At 41.4% G+C, this 23,186-nt stretch overlaps 2 protein-coding genes across 2 annotated transcripts; both read left to right on the plus strand.

Moving 5' to 3' along the window:
- The first annotated feature begins 247 nt into the window (after nucleotides 1–247).
- LOC129163940 (multiple epidermal growth factor-like domains protein 6) lies at nucleotides 248–18,830 on the plus strand. The gene is made up of 32 exons (XM_070543242.1): nucleotides 248–968; nucleotides 1,134–1,727; nucleotides 1,877–2,018; nucleotides 2,108–2,231; nucleotides 2,597–2,788; nucleotides 2,870–3,007; nucleotides 3,127–3,309; nucleotides 3,414–3,608; nucleotides 3,752–3,900; nucleotides 4,022–4,190; nucleotides 4,269–4,403; nucleotides 4,731–4,883; nucleotides 5,567–5,768; nucleotides 6,011–6,151; nucleotides 6,235–6,420; nucleotides 6,651–6,722; nucleotides 6,796–6,922; nucleotides 7,011–7,144; nucleotides 7,451–7,648; nucleotides 7,844–7,993; nucleotides 8,471–8,650; nucleotides 11,441–11,557; nucleotides 13,909–14,058; nucleotides 14,173–14,325; nucleotides 14,449–14,664; nucleotides 14,952–15,056; nucleotides 16,078–16,222; nucleotides 16,312–16,523; nucleotides 16,629–16,841; nucleotides 16,977–17,083; nucleotides 18,255–18,408; nucleotides 18,727–18,830. The coding sequence occupies exons 2-32, from the start codon at nucleotides 1,568–1,570 to the stop codon at nucleotides 18,828–18,830; spliced, it is 4,806 nt and encodes a 1,601-aa protein (XP_070399343.1). The 5' UTR covers nucleotides 248–968; nucleotides 1,134–1,567.
- Nucleotides 18,831–19,427: 597 nt separating this feature from the next.
- Nucleotides 19,428–22,909, plus strand: LOC139062390 (uncharacterized protein K04H4.2-like). The gene is made up of 8 exons (XM_070543197.1): nucleotides 19,428–19,661; nucleotides 19,746–19,933; nucleotides 20,179–20,299; nucleotides 20,620–20,770; nucleotides 20,888–21,027; nucleotides 21,607–21,753; nucleotides 22,061–22,171; nucleotides 22,590–22,909. The coding sequence occupies exons 1-8, from the start codon at nucleotides 19,529–19,531 to the stop codon at nucleotides 22,775–22,777; spliced, it is 1,179 nt and encodes a 392-aa protein (XP_070399298.1). The 5' UTR covers nucleotides 19,428–19,528; the 3' UTR covers nucleotides 22,778–22,909.
- Nucleotides 22,910–23,186: the final 277 nt, after the last annotated feature.

A 23,186-nucleotide genomic window follows, 5' to 3' on the forward strand; every position in this document is an offset into this window, starting at 1 on the left:
GAAACAGCTGAATGTGTCCCAGAATGTAACTAACAGGAGGTACTGTGACTTTGCTCTTTATGTTCCTCACCAGTCTAAATTCTGGAGACATTTTGAATGACTCCATGTGTCTAAACCTTTGATTCAGGATCATCAGGCCCCGGCCTGCCCTGTGCACGAGGAAGGTTCTGCCCCGCCGGCACCTTGGAGGAAGTGACGTGTCCTTCAGGAACCTTCACCCCTCATCAAGGGGCAATAAGTGGGTTCACACAATGTACTTCTTAACTTTTCTTACAATTTCCATTTGACTTATTTTTGATTCATATTGGGTTATTGTTGCTGGGAAAGGTGTGAAGAAGTGACAGTTGTATGATTTTTTGTTATAAAGTTTAGTTATTTTGTTTAAAAAATGTTTTTAATTGTGTTCTTTTCAAAAATTTAAAATCCAGAATTTTCCCTGTAATGAATATTACAGTTAGATACTCATTTTGTAGTCCTGTGGGTTTGCAAAGCTCATTAAAACTAATATGATGCCATAAAAATCCATCAGAGCAAAAGGTCAGTGTTTGCTCCTCATACAGATGAGACAATGCAACAGGTGGGTGCACAAGAGAGCAAACAGAAAAAAAATCTAATTAAAAATAAAATAATCAGTCGATAGAAAGCCAGATAAGTGATTTTTTAAATAGACCAAATGATGGATTACAGAAATTAGCTACATTTTCAAATACTACCTAATTATTGCAGCTTAAGATGACATTTTATTCTGTTTAAATATCATTCATTTGCTTTCCAGGTGTAAAAGATTGTCTCAAATGCCCCACTGGATTTTACTGTCCTGAGGGGACAAGTGACCCAGTGCCCTGTCCACCAGGCTCTTTCAACCCTTTAGAAGGTCAGGATGAGTTGGCTGATTGCAGAGAGTGTCATGCAGGAAAGGCCTGCACACAGATAGCTCTGCGATCCCCTGATGTGGACTGCATGCAGGGGTAAATACCCGTCTGAGAACCAAGACAATATTCCTAATCCAACATGCTTTAGCACGTCTAGGCGATGCAAAAGATCACTGAAGCTTTTTAAACATTGTTTTGCATCAAATCCTGCTCTGTTTGTGTTGCTCTATTTCTAAGACTAGTTTGTCTGAATCTACACAGATTTGTGTGTCCTCCTGGTTCCTCCAAGCCAAATTCACCAGCCAACGCCTGCCCACCGGGGACGTTTAGCAATCGCACCAACCTTACTGACCGCTCACAGTGTCAACAGTGTCCTGCTCGATTCGCCTGTCTAAGGGGTGAGATTCCTCCATCAAACGGGTCCAACTTTATGATTCAAACCTATGCAGATCTGTTTTTTCTCTTTGCATTCTTCTGTAGAATCTTGAAACAAAACAAAAGTGTTTTTTGTACAAATATTTGGATTTATTTGCTGAAATGTGAAGTTTTTGGGTCAGTGCCCCTTAATGATTCATTATGTCTGTTACTAAAATGTTTTATTGTAGTGGTAACTAATATCTGCTCAACCAGGAACTGGTGGTATCCAAAGACCACCACTTTCTTGTTTTGCTGGACATTATTGTCCAGTTGGAACCATGTTTCCTACCCAGTACAAGTGTCCCGTGGGGACTTGGAGCAGTCAGAGTGGACTGGAGGCAGAAGGAGAGTGTCAGCAGTGCCCACGGGGATGGTACTGTTTGGCCGGGTCTGCAGCTCCAACAGGTCGATGCAACTCTGGACACTACTGTCCTGAAGGTAAACACAGGTTTAAACGTAACATCTAATATCCAAAAGAAAATGGTGCATGCATTTGCACAGCCCTTCAGGTGAAATGGATTTTTTTTCTTGAGTTGTAATCATGATTCATTCATGTGAATATAACTAAATGGATGTCGCCTCAACAGGGACTGCATATGGCACCCAGTTTCCTTGCCCTGCAGGCACCTACAGCATCCAAATGGGCAACAGATTCAAAGAAGACTGCTTGATTTGTCTTGAAGGCTCATTCTGTCAACCAGGGACCTCTAAACCTTCGCCCTGTCCCCCGTAAGAAAAGTATCAGAAAGAAATTGTTGATAAGAGATTGTGAAGATATTTTGTATCATTAGTGTAGATCTCCATTCTGTCCTACGTAGTTCTACATTTCGGCACCTAAAAGGAGGTCAAAGGCCAGAGGACTGCTCTCCTTGCCCTGCTGGCTATTTTTGTCCCCACTCAGCCACCATCAACCCCAGAGTGTGCGGAGCTGGCAGCTACTCGGTAAGATCCCATCTAACAGTGTGACTGGACAACTGACAGACCCAATGGAAACCAAAAGCCGGTGTATTCTGATTGTCCTATTTTTACATTCCATTTCCCACCCACGTGCAATCGTCTTACATTACTCACCTAGAGCTTACATCTGTAAATGTCAGCAAGAAAAATAGCTTAGTGCTTTAGAGTTTTTCATGGTTTTTGCTCCTCTCAAATTGTTGCAGCATCACCATTCCAGCACTTTCCAGGTTAAACCTTCCCTTTTCTTGACTTGTCAGTACTTTCTTATTTTTGCAGCATCCCTCCCCCATGCCAGTTGTTATCTTTAACTTCAACTCCCTGGATCTTTCTCCACTTTCTCCTGTGTGTAGGACGAGGGCTCGGTGGAGTGCTCTCCATGCCTGCAGGGCCACTACTGCAGTGAAGAGACCACCAGCGAGGAGGCCATGTTGAGCATCATGGTGTGCCCTCCTGGTTTCCTCTGCTCTCAGGGTTTAGCCCGTGACCCCCAGCGTTCAGCCACGCTCTGTCCTCGAGGTTTTTACTGCCCTGGGGGAAGCATTGTGAGTCAGAAGCTGAATGAATTGTTTAAATAAATACATAAATTAATATGTGAATGTAATCTGCAAATGCTCTATTTAAAGAACCCCAACCCAATTCCTTGTCCCAATGGGACATACGGTGACTCTCCTGGTCTGCGTGATGAATCAGAGTGTAACCAGTGTCCTGAGGGGAAGTACTGTTATTCCCAGCAAGCACAGGAGCAGCCTATTACCAGACCTGTAAGAATAAATCTCATTTAAAGTGACAAAATATGTGTAAGTCATTTGCTGAAATATGCAATTTTGTGAAAAAAAAAATTACGTAACCTTTTGTAAAAACATATAACTTAATTCTTAAGACAGGGCAATGTCCTGATGGGCACCATTGCCCCCCAGGGACTGGCAACCCGTACACCTATCCCTGTCAGGCTGGGAGATACAGAAGCAATTCTTTGGGTCACAGCGGAGAGGCGTGTGTTTTGTGTCCAGCCAGGCATCACTGCAGTAGAGCAGGAACCCACACACCGTTACTCTGCCCTCAGGTAGATTTTTCATTTTCGCAGATAAGAATATGTGACCTATGACTGCCCTAGCAAATTAAAAAAAGTGAATATTAGACTGTCTCCTAATCTACTGTTCTATTCAGGGATTTTACTGTCCAGAGGCTACATCTACTCCCAAACCTTGTCCGGAGGGAACCTACGGCTCACGCTCTGCTCTCAGTGACCTCTCAGAGTGCACCCCTTGTGGTGGAGGCCAGTATTGCACTGGTGTGGGACTTATAGAGCCTTCTGGAAGCTGCCAAAAGCGCTTCTACTGCAGAATGGGAGCCAAATCTGCAGTATGATAGTTATTTATGTTGAAAAATCTCTAGAAATGTTAAATAATTACTTCATACTTTTATTTTGTTAATATTTTATAATATTTAGAGTCTCAAAATTGAACACTTGCTTCTCTTTACATTCTGCCTTGATTTTTATCTAGACCCCAGTAGACGGGCCGACTGGAGGTTTATGCCCACCAGGAAGTTACTGCCCTGAGGCTTCCATCTCTCCCCTCCCCTGTCCCGCGGGTACTTTCAGTGACAGCACAGGCCTTGGCAGCCCAGAGGAGTGTGTTAGCTGTCCACCTGGGTAATCTCACTCATACCGACTCTCCTTTCTGCTTTGCAAAGTGATGACTCAGATATCAACTGACTGGACGGTCTTACAGTTCCGCCTTCACTCTGTGAGTCATCAGCTCTCTTTCTGTCAGGTTTTACTGCTCAGGTTCCAATAACACCTCACCTACAGGACCTTGTTTTCCTGGTTTCTACTGCACCGGCGGCTCAGCCTCACCTGTTCAGAATGAAGCTCAGGAGGGTTACTACTGTTCTAAGGGAGCAGCCAGGGCAGAACCATGTCCTCTTGGCTCTTTTCAGCCGGTAGGAAGTGATCCATCCAGCTCTTAAAGCGTGTTGTTAAAATATTAAAGTTATTCTCACCTGAAAATTCCCCCACAGCACGTACGTGCAGGGCTGTGCGTGGAGTGTCAGGCAGGCAGATTGTGCAACCAGACGGGTTTGTCCCAACCATCTCCATGTCCTACAGGACACTACTGTCCTCCAGGCTCCTCTGCTCCTCGCCCCTGTCCTGCAGTCAGTATTTTTATGTTACTCTATGACTGTTTACTAAATTTGTCTTCATAAATGTCATTTATTATCACTTTACCATCTGTATGCATAAATCTGGAGGTGAGGATCATTAAAACCTCCACCTTCTTTAACCACGCTCCATAACTCTAGCGAGATAAAATATCTTTTACTTCCTGCTGCCATCATCTCTGCAACATCAATCTCTGAGCAGAGGCCTTAACGCTGGTTATCTCATTCCTGCAACAGCTATTATTTTCACACTCTGTACAAGATCTATTATCTCTTGCATTCCACTTCAACAATGTTAAAGATGAATATCTGATTATTTAGGGCTTTTACTCCGACCAGCTCAACGGAGAGGCTGTGCAGCACTGTCGACCATGTGAGGCAGGCTGGTTCTGTGGCAGAGCCGGCCTTGTTAAACCTCAAGGTCTCTGTGACCCGGGACACTTCTGCACCTCTGGAGCCGCCACCAGCTCCCCTGTAAGTCCTAGTAAAACAACTTAAATATTTTCTCTACAGAGTGGAACATGTTCAAGTAAGAAAAAAAAAACAGTTTGACTTTTAAAATGAAGCCACACATCTTCATTTGAGCTGTTTACAATGCACATTTCCTAATTAAAATGGAAGATTTGTCAGCTCCGTGTTCATTTTTATGCATACAGTTTAGTTTTTCTCAAGCGAGGCAGTTTGTCGGCATGGTGCTGTGCATGCGCGGGGGAGGGAGCACAACAAGGAAAAACAGGGTAATTAACGAGGTACGAATGTCCTGGTTTTCGAGCTCAGTGTAGCTGATTTGACGGCAGCTGTTTATTCCTCACATATGGCGCCTTTCCTGTTCTGTCATTTGACACGAATCTAGATTTGGAAGGAGGTTTTGTTGCTATATGTTAGTTTAGATGGATTATTAAAGCTTGCTTTTTTTGGTGAGCATTTGATGTGTAGGAACTTAATGGCAGCTTAAACCGCCCACAACTTCAACCTTTAAATGTCTAGGATAATCTAAATGAAGCCAGAATGAAAATAAAAAAAAAATCTATCAAATTCTGAAGTCAGAGAAGATCTCTGACAGCCTGCAGATGATGCCTTTACTGAAGTTTGTCCTTAGAAATGATTTTGCAATCATCGTGAAAATAGCTATTGATAGGTTTATTGTACTCCTGCAGGTTGCTGTAGCTTCTGGAGATGTGTGCCCTGCTGGTTACGTCTGTCCTCGAGGGACCAAGTACTCACAGCAGCACCCTTGTCCTGTGGGAACCTGGAGTAGCTCTGTGGGAGCCCAGAACCTGTCCTCCTGTTGGCCCTGTCCCCCTGGACTCTACTGCAACAGCAGTGGTCTCACCCACCCGTCAGGACCATGTGAAAAAGGTGTTGTTATGACCTTTTTGTTTTGGCACCAGTCGGATTTGGATTAATATTCTTAATGTGTTTTGTAAGACAACAAATAAACTAATAAATCGTTGCCCTGTTCTTCATCCTTACATTATTCTCTGTGTCTGTATACTCCATGGGTGTACAGTTAAAGGGAGAGAAAATAAAATATATGAATAGATAACATTTGTTTGAAGTTATTTTATTTTAGTCTAATGTTTACTTTCTCTCAATTATAGGCTACTACTGTTCAGGAGGATCGATGTTTTCAAAGCCCTCAGATGAATCGACAGGAGACATTTGTCCAACTGGACACTATTGTCCCATGGGCTCGGCTTTTCCTATACCCTGCCCTGATGGGACATACTCAAACACAACAGGTACAAACATTTAAATGAGATCAAATGTAGAAAATATGAAAATTGAACCTTTTTTAAAGGTTACTTTCTATTTATGGCTAAAGGGGCAGACGCTTGCGATGACTGCCCCTCAGGGACCTATTGTCTCTCAGGAGAGGGTGTCCAGGCCTGTCCAGTAGGTCACTACTGTCTTGGCAGCGGCGTTGAGGGGATTTTGCCCTGCCCGCCCGGCTCATACAGCCCCCAGCTCGGTCTCAGTCAGGTGGAGCAGTGCCTCATTTGTCCAGCAGGTGAGAGCATTGTTACACCGTTTTTTTATCCATCTGGAGGACGTTTGGTATTCTGCTCATCAAACATGTTACTGAACTATATTTTCATTTATTGAATTATAACTAATTGACACTATTGAAACTAAGCGATCTAAATGCAATAGTTTGAAGTTCAATCATATTTAATGATCTAATTAGGAATCTATTATGTGATGAGTGTTGGTTAGAGCCACTCATGATCTTTTCTGCAGGTTTCTACTGTGATGACTGGGGTCTCTTTGAACCTACTGGACTCTGTCAGGCTGGATATTACTGTATAGCAGGTATACCACATTAAATATGTGAATAATGGGAATCTGATGACTAAATGTATTAAAAATCCTAATTTTTTTGAAGGTGTAAACTTTGAGAATCCCGATGGTAACTTCAGCACAGGAATAGGAGGAGTGTGTCCACAAGGGAGGTACTGTCCTGAGGGAACCAGCATCCCTCTTCTCTGTCCACCTGGGACCTACTCGGACAGGTTGCTAAGCCAAAACATTGGTCCCATCATTCCTCCAAGTAGCCTCAGATGATTTCCGTGCATGTGATCAGTGGTTTTATTCTTGTAGTCTATTCCTGATGGATGCCTCTGGCTGTAGTCCATGTCCGGCGGGTCAATTTTGTGCTGGCACAGGTCTTGTGAGTCCATCTGGTCGTTGTCAGGCAGGATCCTATTGTCCAGGTGGAGACACAGCAAGCACAGGTAGAAATCCACAATGCTGATTTGTCAGTGGCAACAATGACTGTTCTTCATTTAAATGTTTTAGATTGAAATAAAAAAAAAGGTAGCAGGATTTATGAGTGATGTGTGAATAGAAATCAAATGAATTTGCTTATCCAGAGGAGAATCGGTGGCTGATAAATGCAGGACGCTCTAATGTGTGAGTGCGTCTGATTGAATGAATGATTACTGAATTAATCATCTGCCGCTAACAAGATTCATCACATTAAAAGCAAACACAGTGATAATTTCAGTGTTCTAACACATTTAATTGAATTTTCGCTCCAGGCTCAGAAGGAGGACTTTGCCCAACAAGCCATTACTGCCCTGAGGCGAGTGCCAGCCCAATGCCCTGCCTAGCTGGAACCTACACCAACCTGACAGGTCAGCCTGCGTGTTCCCGCTGCCCTGCAGGATATTACTGTCCAGAAAAGACTGGGGATTTCACCGAGTTCCCCTGTCCCCCTGGATTCTACTGTCCCGATGGTACTGTCATCAACGAGCACAATCCGTGTGCATATTTATTTAGTATTTACATTTTTTTAAACTCTTGTAAAGATCCTGCAGCAAAGGAGACTATCTTAACTCCTCAAGTTGTGCAGCATATAGGTCAAATGTTGAATTTTAAACCTCACATGGCACGCTGCTCTCATCTAAATTGCAATTGTATTATATGCACAGGAACTAAGCATGCCACCCAGTTCCCTTGTCCTCGAGGATACTACAACCCAGAGCCCATGACTCAGAGCCTGGACAGCTGCCTGCCTTGTCCTCCAGGACACTACTGCGAGAAAGAACGTCTGACCAGCGTGTCTGGAAAATGCAAGGCTGGTGGGTAACGGTGTCTTTGCTCATTTCTTCCAAGCGTATAGTCACAGTCAGCCTAGTTTTCCAGTGTCAGGACTGTGTCCTTTATGCCAGCCTGTTTGGCTTCAGGGTGCCGGCAAACCGGTCCAAAGCAGTCTGGAAGACTCCAAGGAAGGAAACAAAGAATGCACTCGAGGCACGGAAAGCCAGAACTCTACTCCAGCAGCATTTGTGCAACAACAGCTGCCTTTAAATAATTCTCCATATATCATTTATTTATAGATAAAGTTGCAAAAGAGCCTAGTCCTATAAGTAAGTCATGTCTTGCTCGGAAGTCTCAGACCGAAACTGAAAGCACACCTGAGTGTCTGGTTTAATAGACCCATTCTTTCCTCATCTGTGACTCTCTCTTTCACTTTGCTTTGTTTTTCCGTTTTCCTAAAATGTGGAATTTCTTGTTTTCAACCTCTTTGAGGAAGTTATGTGATTTTTGCATTGCAGGCTGGTTCTGTGTCTCTGCAGCTTGGAACTCTCAGCCCTTTGACCTTGACAATTACACAAATGCCAACTGTCTGTGCCCAGCTACCTCCACAGGGGGGCGCTGCCAGGCGGGATTTTACTGTCCTTTGGGTAGCTCAGAGCCCATTCCATGTCCACCGGGAACTTTCTGCAACACATCAGGTATGAAGATAATGATGTATACACAGCAATGCATTAAGTTCACCAATTATGATAAGTTAAATATTTAAACTTGTTTTCATTCAAACATAGAGTTTAACTTAGTTGTGTAAAATGTAACTTTAATTTTGGTTTGAATGCTTTTTTTTTTCAAAATAGCAAAAAACATAATGCTGGATTTTACGCCAGAAACACATGAAATGGTTCGGCAAGGTCATGTTGACTGCTGTGTTGCCTCACCTTGTCGTTTGATAATGCTCTCGGTTTGAGAACTAAAGAAACCAACTTCTGTTGCTTTGAAAATAAATTGTTTTCCAGTTCTTGCCATAGCCCTCCAGCTGCTCAGCAGATTTCCTTTAATGTGAAATTTATTTATTCTTCTTTTAGCAGTTGGTGGCAGCTTATCCTGCAAGCAGGAACAACTACATTCACTGGCCACTTTATTGGGTACACCTTGCTAGTACCGCGTTGGACCCCTTTTTGCCTTCAGAACTACCTTAACCATTCATGGCATAGATTCAACAAGGTGCTGGAAACATTCCTCAGAGATTTAGGTTCATATTGACGTGATAGCATCACGCAGTTGCTGCTGATTTGTCGGCTCCACATCCATTATGTGAATCTCTTGTTCTACCACAGAGATGCTCTATTGGATTAAGATCGGGTGACTGTGGAGGCCATTGGAGTGAACTCATTGTCATGTTCAAGAAGTCATTCTGAGATGATTCAAGCTTTATGATATGGTGCATTATCCTGCTGGAAGTATCCATCAAAAGATGGGTACACTGTGGTCATAAAGGGATGGACATGGTCAGCAACAATACCTACAGTAGGCCTAAAGTAGGCTGTGGTGTTGCAACCATGATCAGTTAGTACTAAGTGGCCCAAAGTGTGCCAAGAAAATGTCCCCCACACCATCACACCACCACCACCATTCTGAACCGTTGATCCAAGGCAGGATGGATCCAAGTTTTCATGTTGTTGACACCAAATTCTGACCCTACCATCTGAATGTTTGCAGCAGAAATAGAGACTCATCAGACCAGGTGACATTTTTTCAATCTTCTATTGTCCAATCCAGTGCGTTCAGAGATGCTCTTCTGCATACCATGATTGTAAGAAGTGGTTACTTGAGCTACTGTTGTTTTTCTATCAGCTCGAACCAGTCTACACATTCTCCTCTGAAATATTCCGACCAGCCCATCTGGCACCAACAACTATGCCATGTTAAAAGTCACTTAAATCACCTTTTTTCCCCATTCTGAAGCTCAGTTTGAACTGCAGCGGATCGTCTTGACCATGTCAACATACCAACATGTCTTGAGTTGCCACCGTGTGATTGGCTGATTAGTCATTTGCGTTAACAAGCAGTTGGACAGGTGTACTTAATAAAGTGGCCAGTGAGTGCATACTCAGACTGCTTACAGTTTAAACATGGTATTTATTACCTCACGGACACAACCACTACACATTATTTTATAAGTATCTCACTTTTCTGCTCACCTCTTAGTTGACGGTTATATCTGCTTATCATCACTGGCCATGATCATTCACTAGATAGAAGACAAACAGACAGACGCAACCCTAGATGACTGGGATAAATGAACACCCCCCAGTGGCTGGTTTCAGTATTAAGTCTTAAGCTTCACCCACTTCCTGTAAATGAACAGAACATTCTTCTAAATAAAAATACACCTAATTTCTGTAGACTCCACATGAATAGAGTTTTATAATTTTGCTATTGGTTTGTTTTAGACATGTTGCTTTATGATGACATCTGGTGGATTACAAAGGCTGCATGTTGTTCCTGTGCACAAACAGTGTTGTCTGATAAAAGAAAAAGTACAATTGTCTTGCTGACATGACTCCAACATCCCATGACTCAGACATTGTCTGGAGGAAAGGATATGTTGTTCCTAAACTCATAGAAGTCATTCAGTATAAATTTAGCCTTCACAGGTGTGCTGCAATGTTTTGCCCCGTGCACAAATGCACCGTCATTCATCATAGAAACTGGCTTTTGAACAGTCCGCTGATAAGAAATCAGATGATCCTTCTGTCTTAGCCCAGAGAGCAAGGCTTTTGAGATTTCCAGGAAATGTTTTAAAGTTTTGATTCTACATGGCAGTTTTCCTGCTGTTATCCTCATCCATCTTTAATGAGCTCAAACAATTAAGAAATTGGCAGTTTTTGTCAATATTTATTATATTTGGTTATCTCTTGGGATAATATTCAAAAATAGTTGAACAGTACCTGAGTGTCCACCCAAATCCCTCTTTAACTTTGCTATGCCTCACCTACTTTTCAGCCAATTTACATAATTAGTTGTTTGAGAATTTTATTTTTATTTCTTTCTGTTGTACAAATTTGAGCTTTATTTGCTTTTAATTGTGAAATGTGTCACAGCTATATAAATGAAAATAGAAACAGTAAATCTTAGCATTACAACGTTATGTTCTATGATGAATGTTTTCAACCAATTCTAATTACTAATTTTACTAATTATAGAAGAAAAAATGATTAGTGCATTTCAAAATAAAAATCACAATTTAAAGGGTTAAAATAAATCGCAAACCATTATATTCTTTTTTACTTCAACACTTTATTTTTCAGGACTGATTTAAAAAAATTTTGATTTTTTTTTGTGCAAACAGTTTGAGCAGATGCAACATTTCTCTTGTAGACCTGATCATATTTTGCTGGAGGGGATATCTGTCTTCTGGGAACCCAGGCTTACTGGTATGGGTTATGTGATGTCAAAATAACAATGTGTTTATTATGTTGCTCAAAAAGGTCTAGCTTTGCCAGTGGGTCCTTGCTCTCCTGGGTATTACTGTATTGGAGGAGCCACCAGGTCCAGACCAACAGACGGAGAAACGGGCAGCATCTGTCCTCCTGGGACGTACTGTGGTGAGACCAGTTTTACTTGCTTTGCTTGCCAACTCAAACCTGTTGCAAGACTAATTTTTGGTTACCTATTATCGCCTTTCATAGGTAAATATATGCATTTGTTTGTTTGTTAGCAAAATAGCTCATTAATCACTTTTGAAACTCTTTTGGTAGTACTCAACTTGGAATCTAGAGGCCGACCGATATGGGATTTTTAAGGTCGATACAGATTTTTGTTGTTTTGTTGTTTTTGTTGCTGATGGCCGATATCTAAAGCTGATTATTAAGGCCGATATATACACGTTTTAGCAGCACATTGATTGTGAAAGACAACTGAACACTCACTGTGTGAAATATAAATTAAATAAGTCAATACATCTCAATATTTATTGAACTTCAAATATAAAACAAACTCAAAACATTAACAATGTGCAAACTGTTTCAGAACAATGGCCCAATCCGCACTACGCCCAGCAGACTTCAGCAAAGTGCACTTGGCGAAAGTGTGCTTTAAGTCTTCAAGTGCGTAGTATACAAGTGTGCAAATAACTGCAGAATGGAAACAGGGAGCATTGCGTCATCTATCGCAACACATGCCGGCCGGGATGCTGGTCGCTGTGATACTTTTTCCAAATACCTTTATTAACAACTTTTTAACAAACAGCCTAACATTTATTTGAAATTAATTTACATTAATTGCTGCTTTGTCTAAAAGTTTTAGACTAATCATCCTAAAATTAACTAATTTCATTAGAAAATGCATATTTTTAGAAAAGGAACTTGAGCCGTTTCTCCTGCAGCAATGACTTGTGGGTAATTCCCTTGCCCGAGGTCCACATCGCTGCAGACTTGGGTGAAGTGCAGATTAAGGGTGCAATGGGGGCGTGGCCAACTTCCACACTTGAGAATTGAGACACCCTACGCACTCACACCCCTGGCCGAGAAGGCGCAATTGAAGGGCGCAAGGGTGCAAGTGCGAGTATTGGGATTAAGCCGTTGACTCATGGTGTGTTGGGGTTCTTTGGGTCATTTCTTCACTCTAGTAGTAGCAGCAGTTGGCCACACAGGTGCCTGATTTTTATTTAATAGTTTTTGTCGGCTTTTAAAAATAATTTCGGCCGATATAGAAAAATTGAATATATCGGCCCGATATATCGGTTGGCCTCAATTGGAATTGACCCCATTCAAGATGGCCACCAGAGCCAATCCGTATCATTAATCACAAAATGGGTAAACTGTCAGTTTAATAGATACTGAGCTACAATTTAATGTGTTAGTTGTTTCGAGCCATTCACAACACACACTTCAAGTGCAAACAGACTGAACAAGATTTTTCAATATTGAATGAGATGGTGATTCATTTTCAAGATTTAACCAAATCAGCTATATTTTCATCACATCTCAGTATAAAATGATTTTAGTTTAAGAATCTGGCACAACAGATGGTGGACGGTATGTAGTCGTTTAAGGAATTCTTGGCTTTTAAGAAAAGAAAAGCATGTGGTGAATAAAATTTACCTCAACTATTGAACGCAGTATGACAAACAACTGCCTTTCATCTCAACTACTTAATAATACATTATTGTACCACCCATGAAAAAAAAAGTGCCCTAATACTTGATCTGTTATGATAATAGTCTGTTACTGTACATTACCATGGAAGAAAAACAGAACATTATTCACAAGCAAACAAAAACAAACAGCTAACTTCATTTAATTCTTCTCCACATTCTAATATCTTTCTTCATAATCAAAGGACTACAACCTAAAATGAATTTGATTTGTTTCCATTACAAAATGGTTCCTCTGATTTACTGAAAAAAAGACTTTCATCACACAAGCATGTGCAGATGAACCTTTTCATGCATGAGCTATGACAACCTCCGTCCCAGGTATTTTTAATCATCTTTAAACAAGAACACAGTATTTAGAATTTAAGTTTTTCAATGTGAACCGTGAACATGTCCACTCGAGTGGATGGCATGCATTTTGAATTCAAAATGTTTTGCAGAGTCCAATGTGGTTGTCAGTGTTAAAATAGACCCCAAACACCCATGCATGAGTACAGCTCTTAAAACCCTGTCCTTTGTGGGGACCACTCTACATGGGAGGGTTAAGTAGAACAAATAACTATGACTCAGGTGGATAAAAGCATAAATCACCTCAGTGAGAGTCAGCTTTTTCCTATTTGTCTTAACCTTTTGAAAGTGTTTTGAACTGCAAAGGTTGTTTCTTTGTCACTCTGCTTTGTTGTTCTTTATATACGTTATTTTGCCCTCTATCGTGACCTTGCTGTTGCATTTGGTATGCTGAAAGGATAAATGAATAGAAGGTTGACTGATAGTCTTTTTCCACCCTGGTTCTGTGTGCAGCTGAGGGCTCAGGAGAGCCAGGGTTGTGTCCAGCTGGTACTTTCTCCCCAGTGTCCGGTCTGACTGATGATGCTGACTGTCAACCCTGTAGAGCAGGTTTCTACTGCAGAGAGGCAGGCCTCAGGACCCCGACTGGACCCTGTGGACAAGGTCAGTCCATGCTCTGCTTCGTGAGTCGCTCTGGTTGTAACATTTTGATAACGAATCTGTGATTCACACGATCTTTGTTATGTTTTTTTCTTGTTTATATCTTGTTGATTATAGGCTACTGGTGTCCTCCTGGTCAAAGTGTGGCAACAGCTCTCCCATGTCCATCTGGGCACTTTTGCTTAGAAGGAAGCCCGGTTCCTGAACCTTGTCCATCAGGAACATATCAGGACAGAGACAAACAGGCATCCTGCACTGTCTGTGAGCCTGGTAAGAATGCATTGTTCCTGTTTATTCTAGTGCATTTTAAAAGCTCAAAAATTAACTTATGTATAATTTACATTTGATACTTTCAAGTAGCGGCGATGATCATTTTAATTCCCTTCTTTCAAGGGTACTACTGTGATAGGAGATCAGGTCTGACCAACATTTCCCTGCCAAGGCCTTGTCCTAAAGGACACTACTGTCCTGCTGGGACTGCCCTACCCAACCAACACCCCTGTCCCATTGGCTCCTTCAACCCAAGAGAGGGCACAGACAGCCTATCTGGCTGCCTTCCATGTGCTGCTGGACGTTACTGTCCTTCTGTTGGACTGTCCGAGCCAGCAGGTAAGAAGAGCAGCAAGATCGCTTCCAACGTCCAAGATTCCAACATATTTTTTGTTTGTTCATTTTGTATGAACACTTCATTTGACAGGTTCAAGTTCAACACAAAGTTTCCTTGAGTTTCTTTAAACATTTAAATACACAATTAAAATCAGCACAGTTTTGATCATCAACCTTCAGGTTTGGATTTATAACATTCCATTAGAATAGGGACAATGCAAAAGCCAATCGTTTCAGGAGAGCTGTGAACTTTAGCAAGCTGTGAAGGTCTGATGTTATGTCACCCGCAGGACCGTGTCAAGCCGGTTATTTCTGCAAACTGGGAGCATCCTCTTCCAGCCCTCTGGATGGACTCTTTGGCTTCCTGTGTCCACTTGGTCACTACTGCCCCTCAGGTTACCTGCTTGTGTTTTGCTTGTGTTTTCTCCAAATTATACCTCAATAAATGAAAAGTGAATGAATGAATGAATGAATGAATGAAAGAATGAATGAATGAATGAAATCTTTATTTTGAACATTATAATAAGAATAAAAATAACTATTATAACAATAATAATAATAAGAATGTAATTGTAGACATTAAAAATAAAATCACAGTGATAATCACACAAAAATTAAATTATCATATTCTGTTCGAAAAGGAGTAGGAGGAAGCTAGTGCTTATTAAATCCTACCCCCCTTTTCCTTTTCCCATTTGTTCAAGATAAAAAGGAACAATGTCATTCTCCTAATTCATCATAAATTTTCTAACAATTTTCTATATTCTTCTATTGTCATACCTTTTCCATTTAACCACCACACACAGCGATTAACATTCCCTACTACACATAATTACAACACACCCCATTTTCTTTTGTACACTTACACCCTCACACTACTCATTAGATCTTTTTGAGTCAAAATCCCTCTTCCTCCCTGTACCTCATGAAGACCATATTTTTGTACCACTTTCAAATTGGGTCATACTTGGATCAGCATCCAGGGGTTCTTGTTTTTTAGGATGGTGGTTTATTTGTAAACTAATGCTCAAGATGCATAATTTTTAGGCTAATGTATCCAGATTTAAACAGATATAGGTTATTATCATTTTGACCCATTTTACTGTGTGGTTATTGTGTTTTTTACATGGTAATTTGAAGATCTATGGCAAGTTCTGACTACATACATCATGTATGTTTTTTGTTCAACTGTTAAGTAATATTCATACTTGTCCTCTTTCAGTTGGCTGACAGCAGACTGCCGTTAGCAATCACTTTGTGCTACACCCAAAAACCATTGTGTTCTGTTAAATGTTGTCAAAATATACATGTTTGCTTAATTCAATGCATGTGGAAGTTTAAAATATTTTAATAATTAGTGCAAAACTTTGATTACTTGAGCTGAAAAGGGAATTTTGATGTGTGCCGATTTAACAGGGACCACAGCTCCTAAAGTCTGCCCTGAAGGGAGGTGGTCTAACAGTTCAGGCCTACAGAGCGAGTGGAACTGCAAAACCTGTTCAGGGGGATTTTACTGTGATTCTGCTGGAATCACTAAACCCACTGGATTCTGTCGTGAAGGGTACATCAGATTTATGAGCCTGAAGATTAAATATCACTCGTGTGCTTGTTATTTATAGCCACTTTTTCATGAAACTCTTTCCCTCACAGATATTACTGCACAGAGGGAGCTGTCACACCTACGCCTACTGATGGAGTCACAGGGGGACCTTGTCCTGAGGGTCACTACTGCCCAGAGGGAACTGTTCAACCTGTGCCCTGTGATCCAGGGACTTATGTGGCAGTAACACAAGCTGCTCAGTGTGAGCTTTGTGTGCCAGGCTGGTACTGTGTGTCTGGCTCCTTGCTCCTTTGTCCTGCAGGTGGTGATTCACACTCATACAATGCAATAGCACGCAACATTTTCAAATATTCACTTTTCATGTTTCATATTTGTGAATGTCCGTGTGCTCACCTTTGGCCTGCAGGGTTTTACTGCCCCAAAGGAACTGGATTTGATTTAAAAAGCTGTCCAGAAGGAACTTACGGTCCTGATCCAGGGTACTGGTCTGTCTCCCAGTGTAGGCAATGTGATGGAGGCTATTACTGCTCTTCTAGAAATAGCACAGCTGTTACTGGAGCATGCCAGGAAGGACATTACTGTTCACATGGAAACATCTCCCCACAACCACAGGCTACAGGTAAACCTCATTTAGGGAACAAAGTACAAATAGAGCACACTTAATACCCTACCAATGTGGAGGATTCATATTTCATTACTTGCCTTTGTTTAATCAGAAAATTGACAAAATGTCTCAATTTGTGTTTTTCACCAGGAGAAGGAGGACCATGTCCCTCTGGACATTACTGTCCACAAGCCACCATCCGTCCTCTGCCCTGCCCACGTGGAACTTTCTCTAATATCAGCAAATTAGTCTCCAAGGTGACTTTCACTTAGCATCAAACTCACCTGTGTTCTTTGGTGGCGACTGGCAAGTCTATCCATCTGAAATACCCATCAAGATTTGGTTTCAGGTCTTCACAGCGCTGGCACTATTCAAACTGAATGGAGTTTACTGAAAATGCTCATTAAATGCATGAGTAGGATGTTTAATCCAAAGTATAAATTAATTACAAAATTACATTAATAGACACAAATAGTGCTGAGTTTGATTGAATTTATTGACAACAAAGACAACAATTAAAAAGCAAAATCAGATAAAATTCTTATCTGAAAAACCAAAATCTCTTGACCAACATTTTAGCTTTTTGTATGTTTTGGATCTTTGTGTTTTATAGAGTAACCTTTAGACAGTTATTCAAAACTTGCTTTCTTGCATTTGTGCAGGTTTTGATGGTATACTTGCACTTAAGCCACACTAAACTACCGTAAGGAGCGACAATAATAGACATTTCCAAATCAAAATGATTAGCCTCCACCTTATTGGACATTTGGCAGGTTATAAAAGAATCACATGTTAAAAATGCTGCTCAAAATTGTTGCCTGAAAGAGTAATTTTTTTTTAACTTAAACATTTTGTTTTTGCATTACATTATTTATCTAAAGAGACACTATGCAGTTTTAGCTTGCTTTTAGGAACCCCAGTGTCTGTTAGTGAAACCTATCTCCTCGCTGTGCGTTTGTCGTTTTAACACCTTAATCTAACTGCTGAAATGTCTCCTCAGCCTTCAGTAGTTTCTACTGGAACGATTCATCATTAAGTCAAACAAATCAGCTGTGATCACGGTCTAAAGTATGCAGGAAATGTGCTGGATTGAGACTGCAGCACCAGCCATGTCACTTTACTAAGCCCAACAGGGACTGGAGCGGCATTGTGAAGTTGCAAGTGCGGTATTCTGGCCACAGAGTGCGGTGGGGTCAGAGTAACATTTCATTAACCCTGTAAAGGGTCATTATACTGGCTCAAGAAAATGATTGAAAAATCTGAAAAAGTTGCATAGTATGGCTTTATTCCTGAGCCACACAGCGTGATGTATTAAACAAACAAGAACTTGACATTACAATTACAGTTTTTAAATGTTTTTTATTTAGATTCAGCAGCTTTTTTCCTGTATTTATTTGTTTCTTCTGGGCCTTTTAATTTTCCTCCTAGGAGGATTGCCAGCCTTGTCCTCCAGGCTCCTACTGCGGCACAGAGGGGCTTTCAGCCCCTTCAGGAAAATGCAGGAAAGGCTACTTCTGCCTTGGCAGTGCAGATCGTCCTGACCCTCCTTTTGGAGACAGCCGAGGAGGGCCGTGTCCAAGAGGTGACTGAGGGCCGTGCAGATGTGCTCTTTTGTAGCTGATTTACTGAATGAGAGAGAGAGTAAACTGCAGAAAAAATGTAGTAAAGTCACTGTTGTTCGTGCAGGAAATTGTATTTTTAACCATTGCATTGGGAAACACTTTACTAATGAGACATGAATTACATTTAAATACACATAGGCCAGTCTAACAATAGACTCTTTCAAGCTAACAGGGCTAAACACAAACAGCCTTTAAGCTGAGAGTGAAAATCGAACCTTGTTTCTTGCGGATTGTGTGTCTTTGTGTCTAGTCCATGACTCTTGTCTTCACACAAGCAGGTTATTACTGCTCAGAGGGCTCTGTGGCTCCTCAGCACTGCCCCCTGGGAACCGTCAGCACAGAGAAAGGCCGAGCCAGCTGCAGCGTCTGTCCCCAGGGGTAAACTCACTTATCAGCCACACACACTCACTGTCTCCAACAGAAACAGATTCTCACATATAAACAGAAAGATGTTTGCAGCTGTAGTGTATGCAGGGTACACTGACGCTTCACTGCAACCAACATTTCAAAACTGGGTTGTTGCATTTTTGTTTCTCTCCGACAGCTTTTACTGTCCTGGCACAAGTAACGGCTCTCTGTCTGAGAGTTTGGAGTGTCCTGTGGGTTATTACTGCCCAGCTGGGACGTGGTCCAATCACCAGCACCCGTGTCCAGCTGGAGCCTTCAATCCTCACACTCAGATGACAAAACCCCAGGACTGCTTGCCATGTCCTCCAGGTCACACTCCATTTACTGCTAATGGTTTATACTGTCCTCACAGGTTCATCGCTTGACCCAGACTTTAAGTAAATGACCAAGACGGTGATTAGACAGTCTGTTGAAGTAGTCCATGTCAATGAGTGGGTTGTGAAAATATCACTAAAAGCAGCAAGGTTATCTAAATATACGGTCTGATTCACACAACTCGCATGACTTTTCCCCTCATTTCATCTTCAGCCAAACATTTTCTGGGTGGTTTTTTTTTTTTTTAAATCAGGATCATTCTGTGCATCTCCTGGCAAAGACAGCGCGTCAGGCTTGTGTAGCGCCGGATACTACTGCCTCTCCGGGGCTCGGTCACCTGCACCAGAGGATGGAGGGATGACCGGTGATAAATGTCCTGAAGGACATTACTGCACTCAGGGTTCCTCCACACCACTCCCCTGTCCTGTCGGATCCTACAGCAACCGAACCAGGAACACACACATCTCTGACTGTCTGCCTTGTCCTCCAGGTTAGGACTAGTTTATGTGAAGAACACAGTTTTTCTGTGTTATCATTTGAATCAATGGTCCCACCACAAACCTTTTTTTTTAAGGTTTCCTGTGTGTCAGTAGAGGGCTCTCTTTTCCTTCCCATATCTGCCCAGCTGGATCTTACTGTTCAAGTGGAGGAAATAACAAATCGCAGGATTCAATCATCTGTTCACCTGGAAACAGGTGCCCACTTGGAGCTAAGAAGCAGGTACCCTGCTTACCTGGAACATACCAGAATTTACCTGGACAGGTGAGGAAGAGAAGTGCTGTGCTGCATTTCTTCTGCTGTTTTGTCTTCTCTATTTTGATTGTAAATTAGAATAATATGCGTTACCATATTTGATAGAATAAAATTTAAACAAAAAAAAATCACAGAATTATGCTAATTAGATTATCTTTATACATTTAGACACACGTTAGGTTATATTTATTTCTACCACCCATATGTGGTTTTCACTGGCTGAAAATGTCCATCCACTGTTTGTCCTTGCCCAGGCAGACTGTACTGAATGTCCTGCAGGATTTTTCTGTGCTGGCTCGGTGGATGCTGACACTGGGCAGGTGTCTGGAACTCACACTCCCATGCTGTGTCCTAAAGGACATTATTGCCCACCTGGTAAGCAGCGGGAGACCAGATATTATAACATATCTGTGAGAAATGTACAGCATCATCGCACCATGTTTTCACAAGCAAACAAAATGCCTCGATTGGGATGCCACAGCCAATCTCAGAGAGATTGTGATTAAATATGGGTTGCGTGAAAAAGTGCACTTGTTTTATTTATGGTCTTAAATGAGTCACTGTGACACTAAATAGCTTTCTAATTATGCAAATGTCCATTACTGAGCATAATCAAGATAGCCATGGTCTTCATAAATTGCTCTTTGATGTCTAGTTCTGGACCATCTGCAGATATAATACATATTTATCTACAGGAACGCAGACTGGTGTAGCATTTCCGTGCCCAGCTGGCACTTTCAGCAGCCAGATGGGAATGTCCAATAACTCGGACTGTGAGCTCTGCCCCCCTGGGAGATACTGCAGTTCATCTGGACTGTCTGCTCCCTCTGGGGTCTGCTCTCCGGGGTAAACACAGGCAAACTGAATGTTCAAAAAGTGATTACAGAGAAAATCCTGTCCTTGTTGAATATTGTCTCGCATGTCTATAATTTGTGTAGCTTAATTATCTGTCTCTTTTTATAGCTACCTCTGTATCCATGGTTCGGTGTCCGCCCAACCAGAGGAGGGTTCAACAGGAGGACGGTGCTCTACAGGGTCTTACTGCCCACAGGGTACCAGCTACATGGTTCCTTGCCCTGCAGGAACCTTTAGCTATATAGATGGTACATAAAACTTAAATTTTTTTTTACGCACAGTATAATCAGAGTTATCTGAATGCATACTGCACTTAAAGTATATAAGTATTCCCCATGAGGATGGAAAACTTTTGTGATGTAAACACTAAATAATTTTGTGCACTCATGCTCTTATTTTGACTGGTTGCATCGCAGCATTTCTGGTGGGTTTCTGACTGATGAGAAGCAATAACTGCAATATTTTACCCAAACTCAATCCATAACCTCCTGATACTCAAACTTGTATTTGATGTGATTTAAAAGAAAAAAACATACCTAGCGATTACAAATTATTCAGCTCTCATTTATGGAAACAAAATTACAAATACAAAAATAAAATTTAATTTCAATTGAATAAAATGTGGTCAATTTCCTTAAAAAAAGAAAACAAGTAAATGTAATCTTAAACTCAATATCAAGTGTTTATAAATAATAACAAACAGGTTTAAGTCGAAGAAAATAATATTTTATATTTATAATATCGGAGGTCAATAATGTCAAATATTCATGATTGTGAATTTTTTCCACAGTCAAGCCGCTCGACTTTTAAATAAAATGTTTTTTTAGGAGCTGTGTCCGTTGAGGCGTGCCAGCCCTGTTTACCTGGGCACTTCTGTTCTGAGGCTGGCGCCTCTGCTCCATCTGGACCCTGTAACCCTGGTTTCTACTGCAGAGAAGGTTCCAGAACCTCCACACCTTTGAGAAATGCCACTGGTAACTTCTTTTTTCCTGACCTTTACATAATGTTAACTAGATTCATGACACCATGCACAACTGGTTATTTTTGTAAAAGCATTGTTTTATAATAGAAAACAAAGAAAAAAACTTTGCAATGCAAATTACTTTTTGGTTTTATTTAACCTTCTCTTGGCCTTTTGCTGAGTAGGGCTGGAATGCCTTAAAGGAGCTTTAAGCATTCCCAAGAGCTCTCTTTTAGCGTTATTTTCTTTGGATCCCCTTTTCTGCGCTTCTTCACTCACTTGTTATACGACATAATAAAGTTTTATTGTCTCGGTTTCAGGAGACGTAACATCTTCAGCCGATTCCCTCCTGAATTATTTCCATGGTGATGTGTGTCCTGCAGGCCACTATTGCCCTGAAGGCAGTGCAAACCCAAGTCCCTGTCCTCCAGGTAGAAGAAACAATCTGTTTTTAAAGAGAACCAGTGGCTTGTAAAAAGGTTGTACAACTTTTCTACCTCATTGCCATGTCCCTAAAAACAGTCATTTGTCTAACCTTTCACTGCATAATGCACTGCCTCAGATACAGAATAAATATACCAGAGGGCGGCCATATGAAAGCCTAATGTATCCAGAACCTTCGAGATGGTTGTAAAATTTAATAGGAGTCCAATAAAATTGTGAAAATGGTCAGATAGATACTTAATTAACTGATTAAATGGAGCAGTCGCGACAATTACCCCATATCTTTCCCGAATGTGCATAGGTGTGTGTGGGGGGTGGGTGGGTGGGTGGGGGGGTGTTACAAGAGGCAAAAATCACAGAGAAAGTTATTTTTACTTGCCAGATAATTTATCTCTTTTTCTGCAGGCACTTTCTTGGGGAGGTCTGGAGCTGAGTCAGAGGACGACTGTGAGGATTGCTACTCTGGTTCATACTGCCCCTTTTGGGCTCAGACATCCGTTGACCTCTCCTGTCCACCTGGGTGGGTCTGTCCTACCGGATCTGTGTCTGGGCATCAGCCAGGTACCTTGACCCTAAGAGCCCTTTACAGTTAGTCTGGTCTTCATATTGACATTGTTTGTGATTCTGATTTGTTTCTAAGGACAAAATATTGCTCAGATGCTATTTTACATTGTTTGTTTATCAATAGAGATGCATTGAAGATTTTTTTTTTACTAATAAAACTAATAACCCCATCTAACTGTTCTGCTAATGGTGTCCATATATCTGATCACTTTCTTCTGTCATTCAACATCCCCCTCTGCTCTTTAAGAACTAAGCCTATCTGTCACATCTCATTCCGCAATATCAAAAACATTAACCCAGACACCCTGTCTTCTATTATTAACACTATATCCATCCCTAGTTCTGCTTCTCCAGACCATCTTGTTTCTCATTATAACTCCATACGCCACAATATCTTGGATTCTCTTGTCCCAGTCAAAACTCTGTCTGTCTCCTTTA

The sequence above is a fragment of the Nothobranchius furzeri genome, chromosome 13 (genome assembly GCF_043380555.1).
Source record: "Nothobranchius furzeri strain GRZ-AD chromosome 13, NfurGRZ-RIMD1, whole genome shotgun sequence".
In the NCBI taxonomy this organism is placed as follows: Eukaryota; Metazoa; Chordata; class Actinopteri; order Cyprinodontiformes; family Nothobranchiidae; genus Nothobranchius; species Nothobranchius furzeri.

What these genes read in the sequence shown, in the direction of transcription:
- LOC129163940 (XM_070543242.1), top strand. Translation starts at nt 1,568, where the DNA reads ATGTTTCCTACCCAGTACAAGTGTCCCGTGGGGACTTGGAGCAGTCAG. An exon ending in AAACCTTCGCCCTGTCCCCC is followed by an intron (nt 2,019 to 2,107) that starts GTAAGAAAAGTA and finishes TGTCCTACGTAG; the next exon opens with TTCTACATTTCGGCACCTAA. An exon ending in ACTGGATTCTGTCGTGAAGG is followed by an intron (nt 16,223 to 16,311) that starts GTACATCAGATT and finishes TTTCCCTCACAG; the next exon opens with ATATTACTGCACAGAGGGAG.
- LOC139062390 (XM_070543197.1), top strand. Translation starts at nt 19,529, where the DNA reads ATGACCGGTGATAAATGTCCTGAAGGACATTACTGCACTCAGGGTTCC. An exon ending in CTGTCTGCCTTGTCCTCCAG is followed by an intron (nt 19,662 to 19,745) that starts GTTAGGACTAGT and finishes TTTTTTTTTAAG; the next exon opens with GTTTCCTGTGTGTCAGTAGA. An exon ending in ACCTTTGAGAAATGCCACTG is followed by an intron (nt 21,754 to 22,060) that starts GTAACTTCTTTT and finishes TCTCGGTTTCAG; the next exon opens with GAGACGTAACATCTTCAGCC.